The sequence below is a fragment of the Benincasa hispida genome, chromosome 8, assembly GCF_009727055.1.
Source record: "Benincasa hispida cultivar B227 chromosome 8, ASM972705v1, whole genome shotgun sequence".
Lineage (NCBI taxonomy): Eukaryota > Viridiplantae > Streptophyta > Magnoliopsida > Cucurbitales > Cucurbitaceae > Benincasa > Benincasa hispida.
Window position 1 is genome coordinate 56,745,509 of NC_052356.1, and position 22,293 is coordinate 56,767,801.

The following is a 22,293-nucleotide window of genomic DNA, read 5'->3' on the forward strand; positions in this document are numbered from 1 at the left end:
TTTCCATCCTTCACATTAGATGAAGCATCTATAGATTCAATAAACATGGTGCCTTCAGGATTTATATAAAAAGTTAATTAATGTCCTATTTCTTCTATCTGTCCATCCATCAATTATAATCGTGCATCCAACCTTGGCCCACTCTTCTTTATAGTTCATCAACTCATTTGTAGCTTCCTCTTTCTCTCTCTCCTCCCTTTTCAACCTTCCCACCAATCCATACCCTTCGTTGCTCTGGTGACATCTTAGACCCATCTTCCATCCTCTCGACGTAGCCTCCATATTAATCAAAAGTTCTCTCATACAAGAGGGGGACTCTCTATTTATAGAGAATTAGAAGAATCCTAAAAGGATAACTAAAAAGAAACTAAAAACTAATTGGGTAACTAAAATGTAATTAATCAAGGATTAACCAAGATTAATTTGAATTTATCAAACTATCCCTCAATCATATTACATCACTTTCTTAATGAAAGCCATTGTTTTTATTAAAAAAAAAAAAGTGCGTTATGTGTATATTTATAGATATTTCAAGTGATTTAGATTTTTGTTTGGAATGATTTCCATGCAGGTTAATGCTAGCAAGATTTAGAGTTAGTTTTCAATTCAGNTATCATTGGTGGAAGCTATCTGAGCATGTTGAGATCGTTAAGACTTATACAACAACTTTCGACAATCACGTTTCATATGTCCTAGCTTACGACAATAGTGACGAACGATCTCCTGAGAATCTGATCTTCGATTATCATATTTAGGCTTCTGAAAATTGTTAGTCATCTCTAAAGTACCGCGAGAGTTATTATTGTTCTTACTTGTAAGAGTACTGTTAGGTTGAGAAACAGACGAATTGGATTGAGAACTCTTAATACGAAGAACACGACTGACGGCTTCGTCTAATGACGAAATTCCAGAATCAGAAAGAATCTTTGTTTTAGCCATTCCAAACTCAGGTAAAAGTCCATTAAAAAATATCATAACAATAATCTTTTCTCGCTGAGCTTGTTGAACTTTGGTATTAGAACTAAACGACAATAGTAAAGCAAGTTCAGTAGTTGTCTTCTTAAGTATCATAAAGTAACTTGTAAAAGATTCTGCTTTCTGTTCAGTTCAAAATAATCGACATTCAGACATCAAATATTCTATGAACGTGTTCTTTTCCCGAGTAGAAATTCTAAGAATTCTAAGAGTTCTTTCACAGAATCACAATGATCTATGAAACCAACAACCTCATTTTCAATAGAATTCTTAATCTGAAGATAAAGTTGAGCGTCATCACGAAGGAAAGTCTTTTTCTTTTCATCTTTTGGTGGCTCTTCAGTCACATGATCATCCATATCTGTACTAAGGAAATAAAATTGAATCGTCCGACGTCAATCATAGTAATTCGATCCATTTAACTTATGTTCAATTATCTTTGATGCTAGGAGAATTACATTAGATACTACCATATGCTTCACTTCATCCATTCTGAGCTAATAAACAGTTTGTAGATCTCACGAGCAGAAAGAACAAACTAGAATCGAAATCAAAGGTGAACCAAAAGAACAAAACAACTCCAAATTGAACAAAACAGCAAACCCTAAGCACAAAAGGGTATTTTTTTTCAAATAACTCACAACCGAGTAGATTTTAGTGGAACCAAATGCACAAAACAATCTAAAAAGATGAGTCGAGAAGAACCCAACTGACGGAACGTGGAGAAGTTGTCCCATGCGTTCCCACGCGCCAGCGCGTGGCAACGGAGTATAATTAGAGTGGTGGCGCGTGAGCTTCACGCGCAGACGTTTCCGGCGATCGACAACGGTAGACTTGATCGAACGGTGATGACGCTTCTTCTGGGATAGGTGGTGTAGACAAACGGTCACTCAAACTTGATGAATCAACTCAAACCCTAACCTTGTGAGAAGCGTAAACCCTAATGTAGCCGTCGAACGAAAATTCTAAACCCTAGTCTACTCTGATACCATGTACTCAATAGTTTTAGAGAGAATAATGATCTTATTCAATTAATCAGGTTGAAGATACTCATATATATGGATAACTAAGAAACCTTAATCTAGGAGATATAAAATTACAATAAAGGACAATTAATTACAATTACAATGTAAATACATATTATAACACCAATGATCCAATACTGATCCATTTGGATTGAGGGCTTATTCTAAACAAATTCGGGAAGCTGATCGTGAAGGGGATATAGTCTATCCATTGGTCTAGCCAAAAGGCTATTCGACTTCCATTCCCTAGCTTGTAAACCGCTTGTGCTTTAACTTTCAACCATGATCTTGAAATATTTATCCAAGGACTATGGAAGCTACAACTTACCTTACCCGACGTGTGCCATTCAAATAGTCGTTTCCCATGAATGCTCTTGACAACTCGGCTCCACAAAGAAGTATTTTCACTCATAAATCGCCATCCCCATTTGGCTAATAGAGCCAAATTTCTAGTGTTTAAACCTTTTAAACCAAGACCTCCATCCTCTTGTGCTTTAGGAACGGTCTCCCATTTTGCCAAGTGACTTATCTTATCTCCTTTGTGGCCTTCCCAAAAGAAATTCTTTATAATTCTTTCTATGATCGAGAGCACTCTATCTGGCATAAAAAAAGAAGGCATGTAGTAAGTTGGTAAATTAGAAAGAACTGACTTACGAAGAGTTCTCTCGTCTTGAGAGGTTATATCTTCTACATTTGTCCAGTTTGCTATGCAATTTATCAATTATCAGCTGCCCAAACGACACTTTTTTTAGGGTAACCATTCCTATGGTAGACCAAGGTATAAAATAGGGAGGTGTTCTACTTTGCAATTTAGCCTTGAAGCTATTGTATGCAACTTATGATCTTCAACGTTGATTCCACATAGAGCAGATTTTTCCCAATTAATTTTCTGACCAGAGCACCACTAAAAAATTTCAAGAGTTTTCCTAAGATTATCAATCATTTCATCTTCATATTTTCAAAACAACAAAGTATCATTTGCAAGTTGAAGAAAGGAAACATGGACTTTATCCTTCCCCACCAAAAATCCTTCATATTTTCCTTTTTCATGAATTCTAGCAATTAAAGCACTTAGAACTTCACTAACTAAGAGGAATAGGAAAGGAGAAAGGGTGTCCCCTTGTCTAATTCCCCTAGTAGCAGGTATTCTCTCTCTTGGTCTATTGTTAATGATAATGGAGAACCTTGGGTTAGAGTTACAACCCATAATCCATGAAATCCATCGGGCATGGAATTTTTTACCATTCATGAACTCCGAATCCACTCTATCGTAAACTTTTTCTAGATCTCAAGCTTTAAAATCCAATATTTTCTCTTCTTGGATCTATAATCCTCCACAACCTCATTTGCAATTAAGATAGGGTCAAGGATTTGTCTCCCTTCTATGAATGCACTTTATAGGAGCTATTATGCTTGGCATAATCTTATTGAGTCTTTCAGCGAGTACTTCGGTTATTATCTTATATACAAGAGTGGTTAAACTAATTGGTCTAAAATACTTTACAAACACTGTATCCTCCTTTTGTAAGCAAATAAAGTTTTCCTTAACAGAGTTTAGCTTCTCATTGATGTAAAACTCCTCGAGCAAGTCCATGAAATTGTCCTTTAGTAAATTCCAGAACTTAAGAACAAATACTGAGGTATGGCCATCTGGTTCAGGGGCTTTATTCTTCCCCAGTTCTTTCATTGCCCTTTTGATCTCCGATGGACTAAAATTAACCACCAACTGATTATTTTCCTCACTTGATACTCTTGGCCAATCCAGATTGAAGGGGATAGAGTGAGCCCCCACTCTTTTTGAGTAAAGAGTGGAATAAAATCCCAAAATAATATGTTCAATTTCCTTGAAAGATTTTGTCGGAATTCCTTGGTCATTAATCAACTCTGAAATTAAGCTTCTCCTCTTTTTAGCAGCTAGGAAGCGATGGAAAAATACCATGTTTTCATCTCCCAAATTTAGACAATTTAACTTGCTTTTTTGCATGAGATTTCTTTCATCTATCCGATAGAGGTCCAATAAGTCTACTTTCAAAGATACTCTTAAAGCTTCTTCCATGGAGAAATTTTCTAGGCTTTCAGTTAGCTGATCTCTTCTTTCAATTTCTTTCGGTAGTGATTCTTCCATGATTTTCTTGTTCTTCTCATAATTTGCAAACCACTTTTTTAAGGCCAGTTTTAGCCTTCGTAATCTGGAAGAGATAATGAACCCCACCCACCCTGGTTGCCCACCTACTTCCAAGGATCTTTCAATCAGCCACCAACACCTTATTTTTTAACCAATCGTTACAAAATCTAAATGGGGTTGGACACTATTCAAAAGCCCCGACTTCGAACAAAAGAGGGAAATGATTTGATATAATTTGTGCTTGCCTAATCACTCTTGAGTTTTCAAAGATCTCTTCCAATTATTAGAAATAAAGAATCTATCAATGCGAGATCTTGAAACCACTTATTCTTCTCTAGACCACCTGAACCGACGGTTGGATAGAGGGATGTCAAGCAAATTAGATTCTTTTATGAAATTATTGAACTGTCTCATTTCTCTTGTTGCTCCTCCCATAGGAAATCTCTCCTGTCCTCAATAGATACCGTTAAAATCCCCTCCAAAACTCAGGGATCTTTACAATAGACAACTAAATATCTTTGAACAACTGGTACCAATACCATCCACATTTCACCTTATTAATAAAGAGGCTCATTTCTTTTTTTAAAAAATAAACCACATTTCATGAACCCAATTAATAGATGGAATATTCATCTTTGGGCAAATCCCTTGTAAGATCTCTAACAATATTCTTTCGATGGTATGACCCTCAATTGGTGGAAATAAATCCTTTGAAAATGTGAACCCTTATCGAAAATCTGAAAATGGAATCACCCAAATAATACTGATTGCAAACATGTACAACTGAGTAGTATCAGTAGCAAGATCAGGTTGATCCTCAGGGAAGCACCAAGATTAGTTTCACCAAGTGAATTCTCTAGTAAAAGCGAGGGGGAGGGGGGGTGATTCGAAAGAAGTGAGATTAAATAAAAGTAACTAGATGTTTTTTAGTTAAGGAAAATGGAATCACCCAAATAGTAACATTTATCCTTGAATTATGCCCATGCTTAGCCAACGCATTTAGTAATGCTAAATCAAAGTCTTAGAGCAATAAATCAATGGAAACATCTAGCTGTAATGCATATTAAACATGCAAATTAATTGCATTAAGATCTAGGGATAAAACTAAGATGCCTGACAAGCAATAAGGCCTCACAAGTCAAAACGTATGATATTCAACTAAGTCAAATAAACACTTGTATTCTTACATTTTTATCTCAAAGTTCTTTTTCCCCTAAAAAGAACGATACGACTCTATTTTACCCACATTCTTGTTCTAAAATAATTTTGTAATATTTGCAGGAAACTAACTATGTTCCAATAACACGAGGTAATAGAGTGGTGCTCATGGTTAACGGGTAGGTGGACAGATATACACATTGTTTTTAGTTTTTGTGCCTCTTACTTTTGATAAGCACTATCATGTTATTGAGAATTACCATATTGTTTGTACTTAGTATTGGAAAAATACTCTATATTATTCAGACTAGTGTTACATATATATATAGGTGGACAAAGAAACCCTAATTTAGGAGTGTACAATTACCATAGATTTGTGTATAAACAATTATATCTTTTAATTATTTTTAGATGTGTTTTCCTTTTATAATTAATTCATTAGTTAGAATGTCTCTTGTATTATATTTACCTATCATTGGATCTTTTCTAGAAATAAAAGAAAATACAATGTTTCTCCAAAAATAACATGGTACTAGAGGATCCTTGGCCAAGAGGAGGTGTGAGAAACTATCTCCCAAGTATTTTGGGTTGTATGTGACAGTGGAATGGATTGGTTCGGTAGCATGCCATTTGGCTCTTCTAGCTACGACAACCATCCATGATCTTTTTCATGGGATAATCGATTACAAGACCCATTTTCAAGGCCCTAAATGATTTTTGCCCCACATTTTAAAATTTAAGAATTTTGACCTCTTATTTGTTTTCTCTTCTTCTTCTTCTCTCTCTCTATTTAGTTTGTGTTACAGAGCAAGACTGCTTGACGGCGAGCAAGAATGCGAGGATGCGTGGTGTAATACCAAAAGTGAAATAAATTTTAAAAATGAATCTCCATTCACAATGAGAGAGGAGAATCTTATTTATAGAGGGAATTAGTTACAAGATGTTTAACTAACTACCATAACAGCTAACAATTAACTAAACTAATTGTCATAACAGCTAACAATGAACTAACTCCTATTCTTTTAGTTAGTTTTTACAAAAGGGCCCTTTTGGCCTTACACCAATCCACCCCTTCCAAAATCAAACTCGTCCTCGAGTGAGCTGAGAAGCTAAATGAAAGTGCATAATATGGCTTCAAATCAGCAATATTGAAGATGAGGTTGACATGTAGATCTTTTGGTAGCTCAATTCGATAAGCATTGGTACCATATTTTGCTAATACTTTACATGGTCCAAGCTGTATGTACTTCAATTTATTATAAGTTCTAGTAGGAATTTGGCTTTTGTGTCAATGAACCATTACAAGATCTCCTTCAAATTTTACTTCTCTTCTTGATTTATCCTTGGCTTCTTTGTATGATAAGGTTGTCTTTTCTAAGTTATCATGGACTTCCTTGTGTAGTTCTTGTACTCTCTCCACCATATTTTCAGCTTCAATACTTACATCCACAAAGGATGGTAAGTTGGCAAGTTTTGACCCTTCGAACTCGAATATATACTACTTCAAATGGGCATCATTTGGTTGATCTGTTTTTCATATTGTTGAAGGTAAACATGGCTTGTGCGAGGGCTAAGTCTCATTGTTTAAGTCTTGAGCCACTTAAACAACGTATAACATTTCCCAATGTTCTGTCGGTGACCTCCATTTGACCGTTTGTTTGTGGATGAGATGTGGTACTAAATTTCAATGCAGTGTCAAACTTCTTCCATAGAACACGCAAAAAATGGCTAAGGAACTTGACATCTCTATCCGATACAATGGATTTAGGTACTCCATGAAGTCTAACTACTTCTCTAAAGATGAGGTTACCAATGTAGACTGCATCATTCGTTTTCTTGTAAGCTAGAAAGTGAGATATCTTGTTGAAACGATCTACAACCATCATAGCTGCATCATATCTCCATTGTGTTTTAGGAAGTCGGAGTACAAAATCAACTGATAAGTCTTCCCAAATGGTTGTGGGTATAGCTAAAGGTGTGTATAAGCCTGTATTTGAGGAAGTCCCTTTGGCTTTTTGGCATATGGCACATCTTCTAACAAAATTATTAGTCTCTTCGAATTTGTGGCCAATCGAATCTCATAGAGACTAAGTTAAAAGTCTTATCCTGGCCAAAATGTCTCGTCAATCTTCCTAAGTGAGCTTCCTTTATTAGAGCTTCTTGAAGAGAGGTGTGTGGGATACATAATTGTTCACCTTTGAATAGGAAGCCATCTACAATGGGAAAATCTTTTGAATTTATGTGATTAGTGCAATTGTACCATACCTTTCCAAAGTTTACATCTTCTTCATATAATTTTGGAAGGTGGTTGAATGCAATCACTTTGGTAGATAAAATGGTTAGCAAAGAACTCTTTCGATTCAAGGCATTGACAACCTTGTTTTCTTTGTCGGTTTGATGCTTGATAACAAAATCAAATCGTTGGATCTATGAAATCCACCTTGCGTGCATTCAGCTTATGTTCTTTTGAGATTGCAAGTTTTTAATGAGAAGTGATCGGTCAACAAAAGGAACTTTTGTATAATAAGTAATGTTTTCACTGTTTTAATGCTCAGACAAGAGCATGTAGCTCTTGTTCATGGGTACTCCAAGCTTGCCTCGATGGACTGAGCTTCTCACTAAAGTATTCAACTGGGTGCCCTTGTTGAGATAAGACAGCCCCAATTCCCAAGCCACATGCGTCCATTGCTACTTCGAAAGGGTTTGAGAAATCTGGAAGTTTCAAGACAGGATTGGTACTGAGCCTTTCTTTCAGCTTTTTCCAATCTTCTTAATCCGATTGCTCAGGAGAAGCCGTTCGTGTAAGGTATTGAGTGAAGTCCCATTTTGACTAGGGAGGATGAGGAGTTGGTGCTCCCTTTTACGTTGGAGGAAATTGGGAAGGTGGTTTTTGGGAGTGATAGGGACAAGTCCCTGGGTCCGAACGGTTTTTCCGTGGACTTTTTCCAATATAATTGGGAGCTTATTAAGGGTGATCTAGATGGGGCTTTTAAAGAGTTCTTTGAGAGGCATTTTGAATCATCCTATGGTGGAGAACTTTTATGTGTCTTATACCTAAACCGGAGAATGCTTGTAGAGTTAAGGAGTTTAGGCTCATTAGTCTCATAACCAACGTCTATAAGATCCTAGCTAAGGTTCTTGTTAACCGCTTAAGAAAAGTTTTGCCCTCAATTATTTTTGAGGCACAGTTTCGTTCATGGTAGGAAGGCAGATTATTGACTTGGCTCTTATTGCTAATGAATCTAGAGCGAACAATAAAGGAGTTGTTTTTAAACTTGACTATGAAAAGGCTTATGATCATGTCGATCTGTGCTTAGGCGCATTCCCGTATATTACCTTTCCATGTTTCGTGCTCCTAGTTCGGTTTGTAAGAGCCTTGAGAAGCTTATGAAAGATTTTCTTTGGGAAGGGGTGGATGAAGGGAAGGGCTCTCATTTGGTAAGTTGGGAAATTGTTGGGCTCCCTATTAACCAGGAAGGGTTGGAGATTGGTAACTTAATGAAATAAAGCTCTTTTGGCCAAGTTGCTTTTGCCCTCGAGTCTAAATCCTTGTGGCATGGGATCATTACGAGTAAGCATGACATCTATCCTTTTGGTTGGGCGGCGAAAGGGGCTAAAGACACACAAAAATCCGTGACAAGATATTTCGTTTGAGGTTCCCTCTTTTTCTCATTTGGTTTGCTGTATTGTGGGAGATGACAAGGACATGTATTTCTGGGAAGATCAATGGGTGGGGGATAGTCTTCTATGCTCTGATTTTCCTTACCTTTATCATTTGTCTTCTTTTAAAAATCAACTGATCTTTGATTTCTTTCTTGGTCTGGTTTGGGAACTCTTGTCTTTTTATTTTGGTTACATCGTCATTTGGTCAATAGGGAAACAATGAAGGTGCCTCTCTTCTTTCTTTATTGAAGGAGTGTACCTGCATTCAAGTGGAAAGAAATATGTGTGGCTTCATTGCATGCACTCATTGAAATTAAGGATACTGTTAGAGGAAACATCTCTCTGCAATTTTGGTTGTTAGTGATATATAATCAAATTTTCCTTTACCCACTTGCTTAAACTTTTGGGTCAATCGGTGATTTAAGATGGTATCAGAACAGATTGGTTTAGGAGATCCTGTGTTCAAGCCCCTACATTATTGTTTCTTCCCCAATCAATATTCAATTCCACTTGTTGGGTCTTTTTCTTATTCAAGTCCACAAGAGAGGGGGAACATTAGATGATATATAATTAAATTTACCTTCACCTATTAGCTTAAGCTTTTGGGTCAATTGGTGATTTAAGATGGTGTTAGAGTAGGTTGCTTCAGGATGTCCTGGGTTCAAGCCCTGCAATGTTGTTTCCTCCCAATTTAATATTGATTTCCACTTATTGGGCCTTCTACATAATTCAAGCCCACAAGTGAGGGAGAGTGTTAGTGATATATAATTAAATTTTCCATTACCCACTAACTTAAGCTTTTGGGTCAATTGGTGATTTAAGATTGGTGATATTGAAGTTTTAGATCCTCCTATTATTGTTAAAGGTGATGTATTTATCAAAGATTTTTCAAATCCACTCAATTTATTTTGTAGAATTTGTGTTTCCAAAATCCATCCAGGTTATGGCAAATGATTTCCCTTGAGAAGTATTTTTTCCTAGTAGTTGCAAGCTTGGAAGCAACACTTGAGAAGTTGGTTTGCTTTGTGGTTTGATCCTTTCACTTTTGGTTTTAAAGTGTACTTCTTTCCTTGTCTACTTAATTGTCTTCAGTTGGCTATGGCTTTAAAGTTTGTGTTCTCTAGCTTTGGGTTTCTTTCCAGGAGTTGGTTTGTTAGGTTTTAAGTTTTTGCTTTTTGGTGTTTTCTCTTCATTGTATATGAATAGTATTGTATGTTAGAGGTTAAAATTAATAAGAGAAAATGCTAAATTTTGGGTGTGAATTGTGATCAGAAAAAGCTTAGGAGGTGGATGGGTGTGATCAATTGTGAGGTTGGCTCTTTTTCTTCCTCCTACCTTGGGCTACCGCTGGGAGGTAATGAGAGATTTTCTTTGGGAAGGGGTGAATGAAGGGAAAGGCTCATTTGGTTAGTTGGGAGACTATTGGGTGCTCTGTTAACTAGGGGGTAGGAGATAGGTAATTTAAGGCTTCGAAACAAAGTTCTGTTGGCCAAGTGGCTTTGGCATTTTGCCCTTGTGTCCGAATCATTGTGGTGTATAGGATCATCGTGAGTAAGCATGAAAATATCCCTTTTGATTGGGTGGCTAAAGGGGTTAAAGGCACACACCAAAATCTTTGCAAAGATATTTTGCTTGAGCTTCCCTTGTTTTCTCATTTGGTCCAATGTAATGTGGAGGATGGTAAGGGTACGTACTTTTGGGAAGATCAGAGGGTAAGGGACAGTCCTCTTTGCTCTGCTTTTCCTCACCTTTATCATTTGTCTTCCTTTTCTGTTTTCTTGTTTTGGTCCGAAGACTATTTCTTTTTCTTTCAGGTCCAACCGTCATTTGTCCAATAGGGAAAAGATGGAGATGTCTCTCTTCTTTCTTTATTGAATGAATGCACTTTTAGGGTTGAGAGGAGGGGTGTTTGCGTTTGGAGTCCCAATCCTAATGAAGACTTCTCTTGTAAGTCTTTCTTTAGGTTTTTGTTGGATCCCTCCCCTGTTAGGGAGTCGGTTTTTGAAATGGGTTGGAGGTAAGGAAATCAGATTCTTACTTGTGATATGGTAGGATTAGAGTAAATTAGGATATCTTAATTGATTAGGATTAGGATTAGGATTAATTTCTTTTGTTTTTTAGGATGAGGATTAGTTTCTTTTATTAATTAGGATTAGGATTAGTTTGCTTTCCAATTCCTTTACAAATAGATAAATTGTCTTATTGTATTGGGAACTTTTCATTATAATAAAGACTTTGATTGGATTCTTGGAGACAATTCTTCTTTTATCTTTTAGGCTACATCAATTTGGTATCAGAGTAGCCGTCTGAGCCAACGTTGATTGTCATTGGTGGAAGACCTGGAAACTCTTGGCGACATCGATCGCTAGAGGGAGCTTCGTGAGCTGTGCTCGTTGTCGAACAGTCCCCATCTATGTAGGGGGAATCCTTTAAATTCTAAAAAGGGAAGAAGATAACAATTTTTTTCAAGATTTTGCAAGAATGGACTATTACCATCAAGGAAGATGCCGAGGAAAAAATATAGTAGTTGGTATAGGCAAGAAAGTCAAATTTACTCCCAAAAGTAGTGTTAGAATTCTGACTCAAGTGATTCAGAAGAAGAATCCTAACATAATAATTTCGCCCGTGCTCGATTTTCTCAAAGCCTATCATTATCCACATTGGAAATTTGATTATAGTGATTCTAGCGATTTCAATAAAGATCATAATGTAGTTTGGAACGGAATAGCAAGGCGACATTATCAACAAAGAGCTCGACAATCCAATCAAACCGGTTTCTCAAGAAATCGACGTAAGAATTGGGAGTTCGATGATTCAGAGTATGAATGAAATTATTATGACCAACATCAAAGAACACCCATAAATCATCCTAACACCAATAAGGAGTTCGAAACATTTTCAAGAAAAAAAAAACATCTATCAGGAAGACTTTAGAAAGGGAATGGATGAATTTTGCAGTGGTAAATTCATGAAAGGCAGAATCACAATTTTCACGATTTTTCAAGAAACCTTTAAGAACTACATTTAGTTGCTCAAGAAGATCAAGAACTTAACCAAGATTGTGAAATTGAGCAAGCAACACACAAGGTAACAGACTCAAAAGGAACATGGAACCTAGAAGAAAACCATTTGAGCAAAGAAGGAAAAATGTACGCAGTAGAAGAAAATAAAAATCATTTGAAGATGAGTCGAATAAGGATGGTACAAAAGTTGAGAATGAGCATGTGTTGGAAGAAGAAAAAATTGATATGATCGACACAGAGGTTGCTCAATTCAAACTAGATGACGAGAAACAATTAATTGATGAAATCAAAGATGGAGGTGTTGAAGAAGATGAAGCCACGGTAGAAAATGTGTCCATTCAGTTAGATCAATTAACCGGGGCATACAACCAATTGTATCTACTTCCACCGCAAGAGAATGGAGCGGAAATTAACCTTGGCCACCAAAAAAGACAACGAGGGACTCAACAATACCAATGGTATGCAAGAAATGTCCAAGATTTATCAAGAATCGTTTAAGAACAACCAATATTAAGGTTAGTTGAAATTAAGAAGAGAATAGTGTAGTATTATTCTTCTTACTTATGAATCAAATACAAGGTCTCTTTATATAGGAGAAAGACCAACTACCAAAAAAGGAAAAAATATTACAAACATAAAGAATAAATGTTAATGAATCTTTCTCAACCCTATTCATTTATTCGTGTTTCGTCCGTTTTCGTCGCACATTGCTTAACATTGCGTTGCAATTTTCAACGCATCCATTTCATCCATCCCATTGCTTAGAATTTTTTTAAGAATAGTTAGATATACACATTTTCATCGCTTACTTTATAACCCAAACTCTGCATCAAGATCAAGCAAAACTCTACTGCACATTTTTAATTCCATGTCCCTGAGTTCGACACTCGGATCACACTGAGGCTTACTCTAGCTGGATTTATACTTGATTTAACTAGTGAAAACATTGCGTCTAGATTAAGAGAAATTCATATTAAAGAAGTATGGCATAAGGTATTTAATCGCATCAATCTAGAGATGCAATAGGGGGAGAGGAACAATAGAGTGTTCAGAGGTAGGAATAGGGGCTCCTATGGGCTGTGAGGTTTGGTCCCTAGTGAGATTTCATGTGTCGTTTTGTGCTTTAGTTTCAAAACTTTTTTGTAATTATTCTTTAGGTAACATCTTACTTAGTTGGAATTCCTTCCTTTAGAAGGGGTGTTTTGGTGCGCTTATCTTTTTATATGCCCTTGTATTCATTCATTTTTTCTCAATGAAAGTCATCAATTCTATAAAATGGGGGAAATAGTATTGTCTTCGATTGTTTCTCTCAGTTTCTCTCATCTCTTGATGGTTAATATATTTTTTAGCACCCGTCTCTTTTCATTTTTTCAATGGAAAGTTCTATTTCCATTTCAAAAAATAATATCTGCATATGAGTTAAAGTATTCTGTTGTGAATCCTGTGATGATGCACTTTCAAGGATTTAAGAATTTTGGTGACTTCATTTGCTCTTTTCCTTTCAATTCAGGTTAGGTGCTACCCCATTGATGGAATTAATGATTGCATCTGGGAAAGCAGTTCCCAAGTTGCAGTTGGAGCATGGGTTGGCTGTTGACAGAGTGTACAGTGGTTCATTTATGACTTCTCTTGATATGGCCGGTTTGCTACTTCCTGCATGAAAGAATGTTCTTTTTTTTCTTTTTTTTTTTTTTTTCCCCTGGAGCAAGAAGTAAACTTTTCATTCATAGATGAAAAGGAAGAAGGTAGGTTCTCTGAAACTGTATGCCTGTCAGGTTTTTCAATAACCATCATGAAGTCCGATCAAACAGTTTTGCAACGGTTGGATGCTGCAACCAAGGCTCCCTGTTGGCCCATTGGTGCTGATGGTCCGTGTCAAATGTGGAATATATTTTGCTTCTATACTTAGATGTTTTTCTGTTCTAATGTTTCTCTGGTTAGATATTTTTTTTCTAGAATGGGATAAATATTTGAATGAGATATTGTCTTTTACTGTAGGCAGCCACCCACCTTCCAAAATACCTGTTCCAATACCACCACCTGCTCTTGCTACAAAGAACGGTGAGGTATGGCTATAAAACCACTAATTAAACTGAGATATATAAATGTTTTAGAAAGTTGCCACACTTCATATCTATTTGTACTATTTAATTAGACATTAGGTGGACCCCTGCAACTAAATCAACAAGGCATTATTCTAGAGGCTGCAATTGAGGCAGCTGCCAAAGCAGTGATCAATCTCAAGGACGCATTAAATGAATGGGATAGCAAAGTGGGTGATGGTGATTGTGGGTCAACGGTTGGTACTACTGTAATCTATATCTTATTCATTTATGAATAATACTCGTGTTCATTCTTTCAATTTTTCCAACAGATGTTCAAGGGTGCAGCAACTATTCTTGAGGATATGAAATGGTAAGTATGCTTGCAGTTAAATGGTCAAATGTGTCTTATGCTTCTTCTCTGCAAGGGAAGCTCCTTAGGTTATGAGATTTTCCAGACTTACCTCACCTGTTTCCTTGTCGTTTTCTTCATTTTCGCACTTAGGATCATGAGTTTGATCTGTTATGCCTCCTTTGCAATGCTGATGATTTTGCATGAGTACTTGCAAATTTTTGATTTCAAACACGACGTCTTCCTCAATACCTTGCAATTGACTGCAATTAGACCTTCAAACTTGTTCCAATCAGGTTGTCCATGGGTATCGTTTTCTCATGCCTCTGCAACACCTTCATCTTCAACATCTCTATCTTTGTTGATCTATTGTTCCTCATCCAATGCAAACTTCTTCCTCGCACGTCCTGCCATCTATATTTGACTCGTTTTCTTCATAATGTTGCATTTTTTCGTTGCCTCCAAATGTTGGCTGCAACTCTTTGAATATTTTTTGCACCATACATGGGAAATAGTATTCTCCAAAACCTCTGCTTTGGATTGATATAGGTTCACATCTGTTACACTTCCAGCGCCTTAATCCATCGCCAATTGAATATCCATAAGGTGTTTTCAACCTTTGATAAAATCTAGATGAGTGACGTTGTGACGTTGAAATTCTTCTTCTTAATCACTTGGATCAGAATTCCAACACTATTTTTTTATGTTTTGGCTTTCTTGCCTATACCAACCACCGTATCTTTTTTTTTTTTTTTAAAAAAAGGAAACGAGTGCCTTTATTAATAAATTAGTGAGACAAAAGCTTAAGGTACTAGAGGATTATACAATAAGCATTAAGACTAAGGATCAGCGGACACACTGGACATCTCAATCAGGTTGACACCCCCATAGCGCCCTCATCATATCCAACAAACAAACACAAAAAGGACAAATTTGCGGCTAATATTCAACCCTTACATCAGAAGCATCTTAACTAGGAAGCATAGATACTTCTAATTGTGCAGAGAATCAGTATCAGATACGGATACGTCCAGATATGGTATAGATACGTGTCTGATACGCGATTTCAAGTATCTGATTAATTTTGTTTTTATTTTTAATTTTCAGATATGCGTATCTGCTTCCAGATATATGTAGGGGATATGTGGGTTAATTTTTTTTTTTTTTTTCCAAATTTAAGGCCAACTATTTAAAAAACCCAACCCTCAACCCATTTTATTTTAGTGCATGTTTAGGAGTGATTTTAAAATCACCAAAAATCACTCGAAAACACACTTTTAATTACACAAAATTAATTTAGTTTTCAAATTTACACTTTTAAATGCAATTTTCATATCAGCAAAATTAGTTTTGAAGGATTAAACATGTTTCAAGGTGATTTTGAAAATGACAAAAGTGATTTCAACCATTTTAAAATCACTTCCAAACATGAAAATCCACTTAAATTGAGCAATCTAAAACAAAATAAATTAAAAATGATAAAAACATAAAAAATAAAAAAAAATTCGAAACGTAATTAAATCTTCATTCTTCCCTTCTCTCTCACTATTTAAATCATGATTCACACCCCTTCATCCTTAACTCATTCTTCAATCTTCATCTTCTACTTCTTTCCTATCGTCTACTCTAGACACTCAACAATCACTCAACGTTATCGAATTTTTTTCAAGTTTTCACTCTCTTCTTGAATTTAATCTAACTTAAAATAAGTATTATAGCAATTAATTAGACATTATATATGTATACATATATATATATATATATATGTATGTATGTATGTATGTATGTATATGTATATAATGTATCTTCAACGTATCCGTATTTTAGTTTTTTAGAAATTAACGTATCGCCGTATCGTATTGTATCCGTTTCATGTATCTGTGTCTGTGCTTCTTAGCGTCTTAACAAGTCCAAACCATTCAAGAACTAGAACAAAGGAAAACAAAGAAGTAAAAAGAAAACCAAAAAGGAGAAGCTGAAACAAAGGACACAGAGTCCGCGATTAAGCTGAAAAGATAAATGCTCGCCAATTCAGATTGAACTCTTGGATGCTGTAACTTTCAAAACGCTTAGAAAGGGTGCACCAAGATGAAGTGTTGCGCCAGGCGATTTCAAAACGATCCAACCATCCAAGGAATTTTTCATTGAACACCCTTTGATTCCTCTCAAACCATAATTCAGCCAGAATCGCCTTTACCGCATTAAACCAAAGTAAACGGAAGGATTTATTGAAGCACGTCCCAACTAAGAGTTGCTGCACATTTCCTCGAAAATCTTCGCTAAACATACAAGATAGATCGAAGATGGAAAACAAATTCCTCAAACACCTAACTGAATAAGGGCACGAAAAGAAAAGATGATGGGGATCTTCACCGTGTTGATGGCACAACAGGGAAAGACAGCTTGAAGGCAATTTGTGCTGAATAATTGATGCGGCATTCAAGTGACCAATCAACATAATCCAAATGAGAATGTTCACTCTTCATGGACTATTTGTCTTCCAAAGGGTTGTATACAACAATTTGTCCATAGGGGAAGATGGAGAGAGATGAGTTGTTAGAGACTTAACTGAAAATTTTCCATTGTCTACTAAAGACCATGACCTTTTTACAAAGGCATTAGATACTCTCCTTGTGGCAAGTTTGCCGACCAATTCCTCAAAGTCAAGCACTTCTTCTTCCTTTAACATGCAACGAAAAATAATTGACCAAGAGGTCAAGGAAGCATCCCAATGATCAGCTACGGATCCTTTTGGAAGTAAGGCAATTCTGAAGTGTCTTGGAAACATAATATGAAAAGGACCTCCGCTTCCCATAGATCTAACCAAAATGCAATTGAAAACCATTTCCCAACTTGAATTTAGCCAGAGCCTCCACTTTTAGCCAAGTTTTGGAAATACTTACCCAAGGGCTTCTCAGACTCCTACCATCTTTACTGGCCGTGTGCCAATTGAAAGAGTCTTTGCTATGAATGCTTCTAACCACCTTACACTAAAGCGAATCTTCTTCTTCGATATATCTCCACCCTCATTTAGCTAGAAGAGCTAAAATTTTTTCCTTGAATCCACCCAAGCTGAGATCTCCATCTACCAAGGATCTTTGAGTTGTTTCCCATTTCACCAAATGATTTATCTTGCTACCATTATGGCCCTCCCAAAAGAAGTTTCTTAGAATCCTTTCCAAGGTTGAAATGACACCTTTGGGCATTAGAAAAGTTGACATATAATGGGTGGGAAAATTATATAGAATTGATTTGCATAAGGTAGCTCTTCCTCCCCTTGAAAGATTAAACCTTTTCCATTTATCTAATTTTGCATGAACTTTATCTACCATCGGTTGCCAAAAAGAGGTTTGCTTTGGATACCCTATCAACGGTAAGCCAAGATAAATTAAGGGGAGATGTTTAGCCTGACAATTCAGGCTTGCAGCAGTGGTTAACAACTTGATCTCATCCACATTAATACCACATAAGGCCGATTTATCCCAGTTTACTTTCTGACCAGAACACCATTCAAATAACTCAACTATTTACTTTAGCTTGGCGAGCATAATGCTGTCATACTTGCAAAATAATAAAGTATCATCCGCGAACTGGAGTATGGACGTGTATCTATTCTTTTCCCACCATAAAGCCTTCAATTAAACTGGAATGATAGAGTCTGTCCACTAAAGCGCTCAACACTTCACTAACAAGGAGGAATAGAAAAGGTGATAGGGGTCACCCTGCCGTATTCCCCTTGTAGCTACCACTCTCCCCCTTGGTCTTCCATGAATGAATATCGAATATCTAGGGTTCTTGATGCAACCCATTATCCACACAATCCATCTTTGTTCAAACTTCTTATTTCTCATAACTTTTTCTATGAAATCCCAATCAACGCGGTCAAAAGCTTTCTCTAGATCTAACTTGAGAATCCACCCCTTCTTCTTTTTGGCTTGATAATCCTCCACCACTTCATTTGCTATAAGAATTGGGTCCAATATTTGTCTTCCTTCAATAAGAGCACTTTGGGACGGAGTAATGATAGTAGACATCATGTTTTTTAGCTCTCGGCAAGCATCTTGGCAATGACCTTATAAGTCAAAGTAGTTAAATTGATTGGCCCGAAGTCCTTCATAGCAACAACAATTTCCCTTTTTTTGTATTAAGCAAATGAAGTTTTCTTGTACACATGCATTTATTCTTCCATTTTTGTAGAATTCCTCAAATATGGATTGGAACCTCAACTTTACTAAGTCCCAATATTTCAATAGAAATTCAACCCTGAATCCATAGGGCCCAGGAGCTTTGCATTCTCCAAGATTCTTGATGGCTGCCTTGATTTGTGACTTTGAAAATTTGGCTGTAAGCAACAAATTCTGGTTAGAGGTGATACAAGGCCAATCAAAATTCAAAGGAATGTGTCTTCGACCTGAGCTTCTAAGGTATAAATTTTCATGAAAATCCAGACTTAATCTTTCAATTTCTCTAAATGTTTTAGTTGGCACACCATGATCGTTTACCAACTCAGTAATTAAATTTCTTCTTCTCCTTGTTGGAAGGAATCTGTGAAAGAAGCTCGTGTTTTCATCTCATGATCTTAACCAATTCAACTTACTTTTCTGAATTAAGTTAATTTCCTTTCACCTATAAAATGGCATTAGTTCAGCCTTCAAAGAGGATCTAATTCCATTTTCTGTGTTTGAAAGAAGAACCGATTCAGCAAGACATCCCATTTTTCAATTTCTTTTAACAATCCCTCTTCTTTTCTTTTTTGTTTCTTCTCAAAGTCAGCATACCATGCCTTAGTTGTTGTTTTCACCCTTCTCAATTTAACACTAAGAACAAAACCAGCCCACCCATCAGAATCGCAACTCATCCATGCTCTTTCAATGATTTTACCACATTCCTCGTTAAGCAGCCAACTACTACAAAATCTAAAAGGGGAGGGGCCTAAACTGAAAGAACCAGCTTCAATTAATAGAGGAAAATGATCGGAAAATATTCGGGCTTTCCTATTAACTCTCAAGCTGTCGAACTCCTCATCCCAAACTTTATTAATGAAAAACCGGTCAATTAAAGATCTTGCAATAAAATTTCCTTCTTCGGACCAAGTGAACCTGCCATTGCAAAGAGGGACTTCCAAGAGTTTAGCTTGATCTATAAAATCATTAAACCTCCTCATATTTTCAGTGTTTTTGCCAATTGGGAATCGCTCGTGAGCCCATCTTGTGACATTGAAGTCTCCACCGATGCACCAAGCTTCAATACAATAATCTGAAAGGGAAAGGAGCTCGGGCCAAACAAATTCCCTCTCCTTATAATCATTAGGTCCATACACATTTGTGATCCAACATGTCCTTTTACACAAAGTAATACACTTAACTGATAATGAATACCCACCTTTCAATGTTTCAACTACTGTTATCTTACTCATATCTCACATTGTCAATATACAACCTGACGTGCCAAAAGATTCCACAAATTCCCAGCCTATATCCTTGGACCTCCATATGGATTTGATAGAACTTACATCAAAATCTTCTTTCTTTGACTCTTGAATTAACACAAAAGCAGGATTATGCTTTTTCAAGAATCTTTTGAGAGCCAATCTCTTATTTGCATCTTTTAATCCTCCCGTGTTCCATGATACAATTTTCATTATTATTCGGTCAAGTTATAGAACTTTGCATCCGCTGTCAACAATCCAAGACAAGTCTACAATCGGGGACAAATGATTTCAAATGAGCTGGAATTTCGATGGACTGAACTAATGAGGGGCTAACATAAGCTTTTTTATCATCTATCTTTTCTTCCTCTGTCTGAAACAAGGCATTGAGGTCTGTTTCTAATGGCTCCATTTGTCTCGGCTCCTCAAAACCATCGTTTTTATCAAGACGATCAGCTTCTTCACTGCTTATGCTAAAAGGAGGTTCAAATATTGCCTCACCCTTACTTTTTGAAGTAAAGACTGGAGATTCGAGTTGGGCAAAGAAAAAACAGAGTGGTTAAATTGTGGAAGATGAGAGATCCGGATTTTGCTCTAATATTAGCTTAGCTCTGGATGTTTTCTTCTTAAAAAACTCCTTCGAACGCTTTCTTCTAATGAAATGCTTAGGGAATGACTTGAAAAGGTATGAGGAGCGTCTTACGTTTGAATGACATTTAGCCCTTACACGGGTCGCTCCAGTCACTGACTTGATGAAGGAGGAGATAACTGAGGAAGAAGTCGATTGGGAAGAAAAGGAGCTGCTTGAACTCTTTCCAGAGGACGTTTTGCTAGGTATTGAAATGGCAATTGAAAGAGGTGCCAACGACTCTGATGAAACAGGGGATAATGGTTTGCTATGGGAGGAGCTTGGATCGGCTGGAGTGGGGCCAAGTGCCGATTGGACTCCCTTGTTGGGTATGTCATCCGATTTGGGCTGCAAGAGGCCTAAATTTTCATTTACCATGTCATTAAATCTTGAATTCTGATTGGACATCAAATATGACTCGGCCATTATCTTCTCTTTTCTCTTACCAACCACCATATCTTTTAGATGATATAATCAAATTCCCCTTCATCCACAAGCTTAAGCTTTTGGGTCAATCGGTGATTTAAGATGGTATCAGAGAAAGTGGTCCAAGGATGTTCTGTGTTCAAGCTCTTGCAACGTTGGTTCCTTTCCAATTAAAATTCATTTCCACTTGTTGGGTCTTCTTCATAATTCAAGCCCACAAGTGAAGGGGAATGTTAGATGATATAATCAAATTCGCCTTCACCCACAAGCTTAAGCTTTTGGGTCAATCGGTGATTTAAAAGCATCTTTTCTTGCCCATAGTTTGTAGTTGGTAAATTTCCATTTCTTGCAAAATCTTGTCAAAATCTTCAAGTTTCTTCTCCTCTTGCGATTAGTGTCATCATGTGTGTTGTTCGCAATGAGTTAGTGTTATCAAGAGTTACTCGGCCTTTCACTAGTGGCAATCGATGTTGGCCCAGACAACCATTCTGATACCAAATTGATATAGCGAAAATGACCCAAAGAGAATTCCTCTCAAGAAGTCTAAAACTCCAAACTTTATTAATGATTCAAATTGTGAAATACATAGGAAAAGCCATCTATTTATATGGATTATTACAAATTGGGGGTAAAAGGGAATTAACCAAGTAATTCACCCAAATTAACCCTAATCCTTCCCACATCAAGGAATATTCCATCCTTTGATGCCTAACTTAGTAGTCTCTCACCACTCCCAATATTTTCAAAGCAGCGTGAAAAGATCTAGGGAACATAAGCTTCCAAGGCTTTCTGAAATCCAATTATTTGCCCCCAAAAGCTAATCTAGTGCCCCTTTTCCCAAGGCTACCTTAGGGGCTTGTACGGTGTGATCTACATCCAGGGGTTGAAGTGGCACTCTTCAGCTTGGACAGGTTTAGCCACAAGGAAGAAAATTGTAGAATGGGCCGTCATCGGCAGACAGAAGACTGTGAGTGTGAGGATCCACCCAGGTAACCTTTCAGTTCTTCAAAAACTCATGCTGACTGCCACCTTAGGGCATGCCTGTAGGGCCATCAACTCCCAAGTAGGTTCAAGTTTGTCTATAATTGTGAATAATTTATAATTTCATTTGTTTGCCATCACCTCTTGTTTACTCATGTGAATTGCCATTTGGATTCTGCTATTATCTGCTTTGCTTTCACGTACAATTAAAATTTTTACATACACTACTCTCCATTCCTTTAAACTTTATCTCAGTAACAAAATATTTGTTTGTAGATTCGGGTGATTTTCGTTCCAAACTAAGATTATATCATATTATCATCATTCTCACCACGTAGTTGTTACCCACTCTCAGCTATCCACTGAACGATGCTGCTGAGACAGTTAATGAAATTGGATCATCCATTAGAAGGGTTATGGGTGGAACTAGTGGGATCATGTAGTTACTTACCCTGCCTTTCTCAGTT

The 22,293-nt window shown here is 36.8% G+C and overlaps 1 protein-coding gene across 8 annotated transcripts in view; it reads left to right on the plus strand.

The window, feature by feature from the left end:
• Positions 1–22,293, plus strand: part of LOC120082424 (putative 3,4-dihydroxy-2-butanone kinase) — a 69,393-nt gene that overhangs the window by 32,508 nt on the left and 14,592 nt on the right. For 4 of the 8 annotated variants that reach the window (XM_039037583.1, XM_039037587.1, XM_039037581.1 and 1 more), the window contains exons 10-17: positions 5,407–5,462; positions 13,480–13,610; positions 13,745–13,837; positions 13,968–14,035; positions 14,125–14,268; positions 14,344–14,384; positions 21,748–21,834; positions 22,182–22,265. In XM_039037583.1, the coding sequence (XP_038893511.1) occupies positions 5,407–5,462; positions 13,480–13,610; positions 13,745–13,837; positions 13,968–14,035; positions 14,125–14,268; positions 14,344–14,384; positions 21,748–21,834; positions 22,182–22,265 (704 nt within the window). Of the gene's footprint in view, positions 1–5,406; positions 5,463–13,479; positions 13,611–13,744; positions 13,838–13,967; positions 14,036–14,124; positions 14,269–14,343; positions 14,385–14,659; positions 15,664–21,747; positions 21,835–22,181; positions 22,266–22,293 lie in introns of those variants that run through there. The other 4 variants (XM_039037586.1, XM_039037585.1, XM_039037588.1 and 1 more) reach the window with 3 other exon arrangements.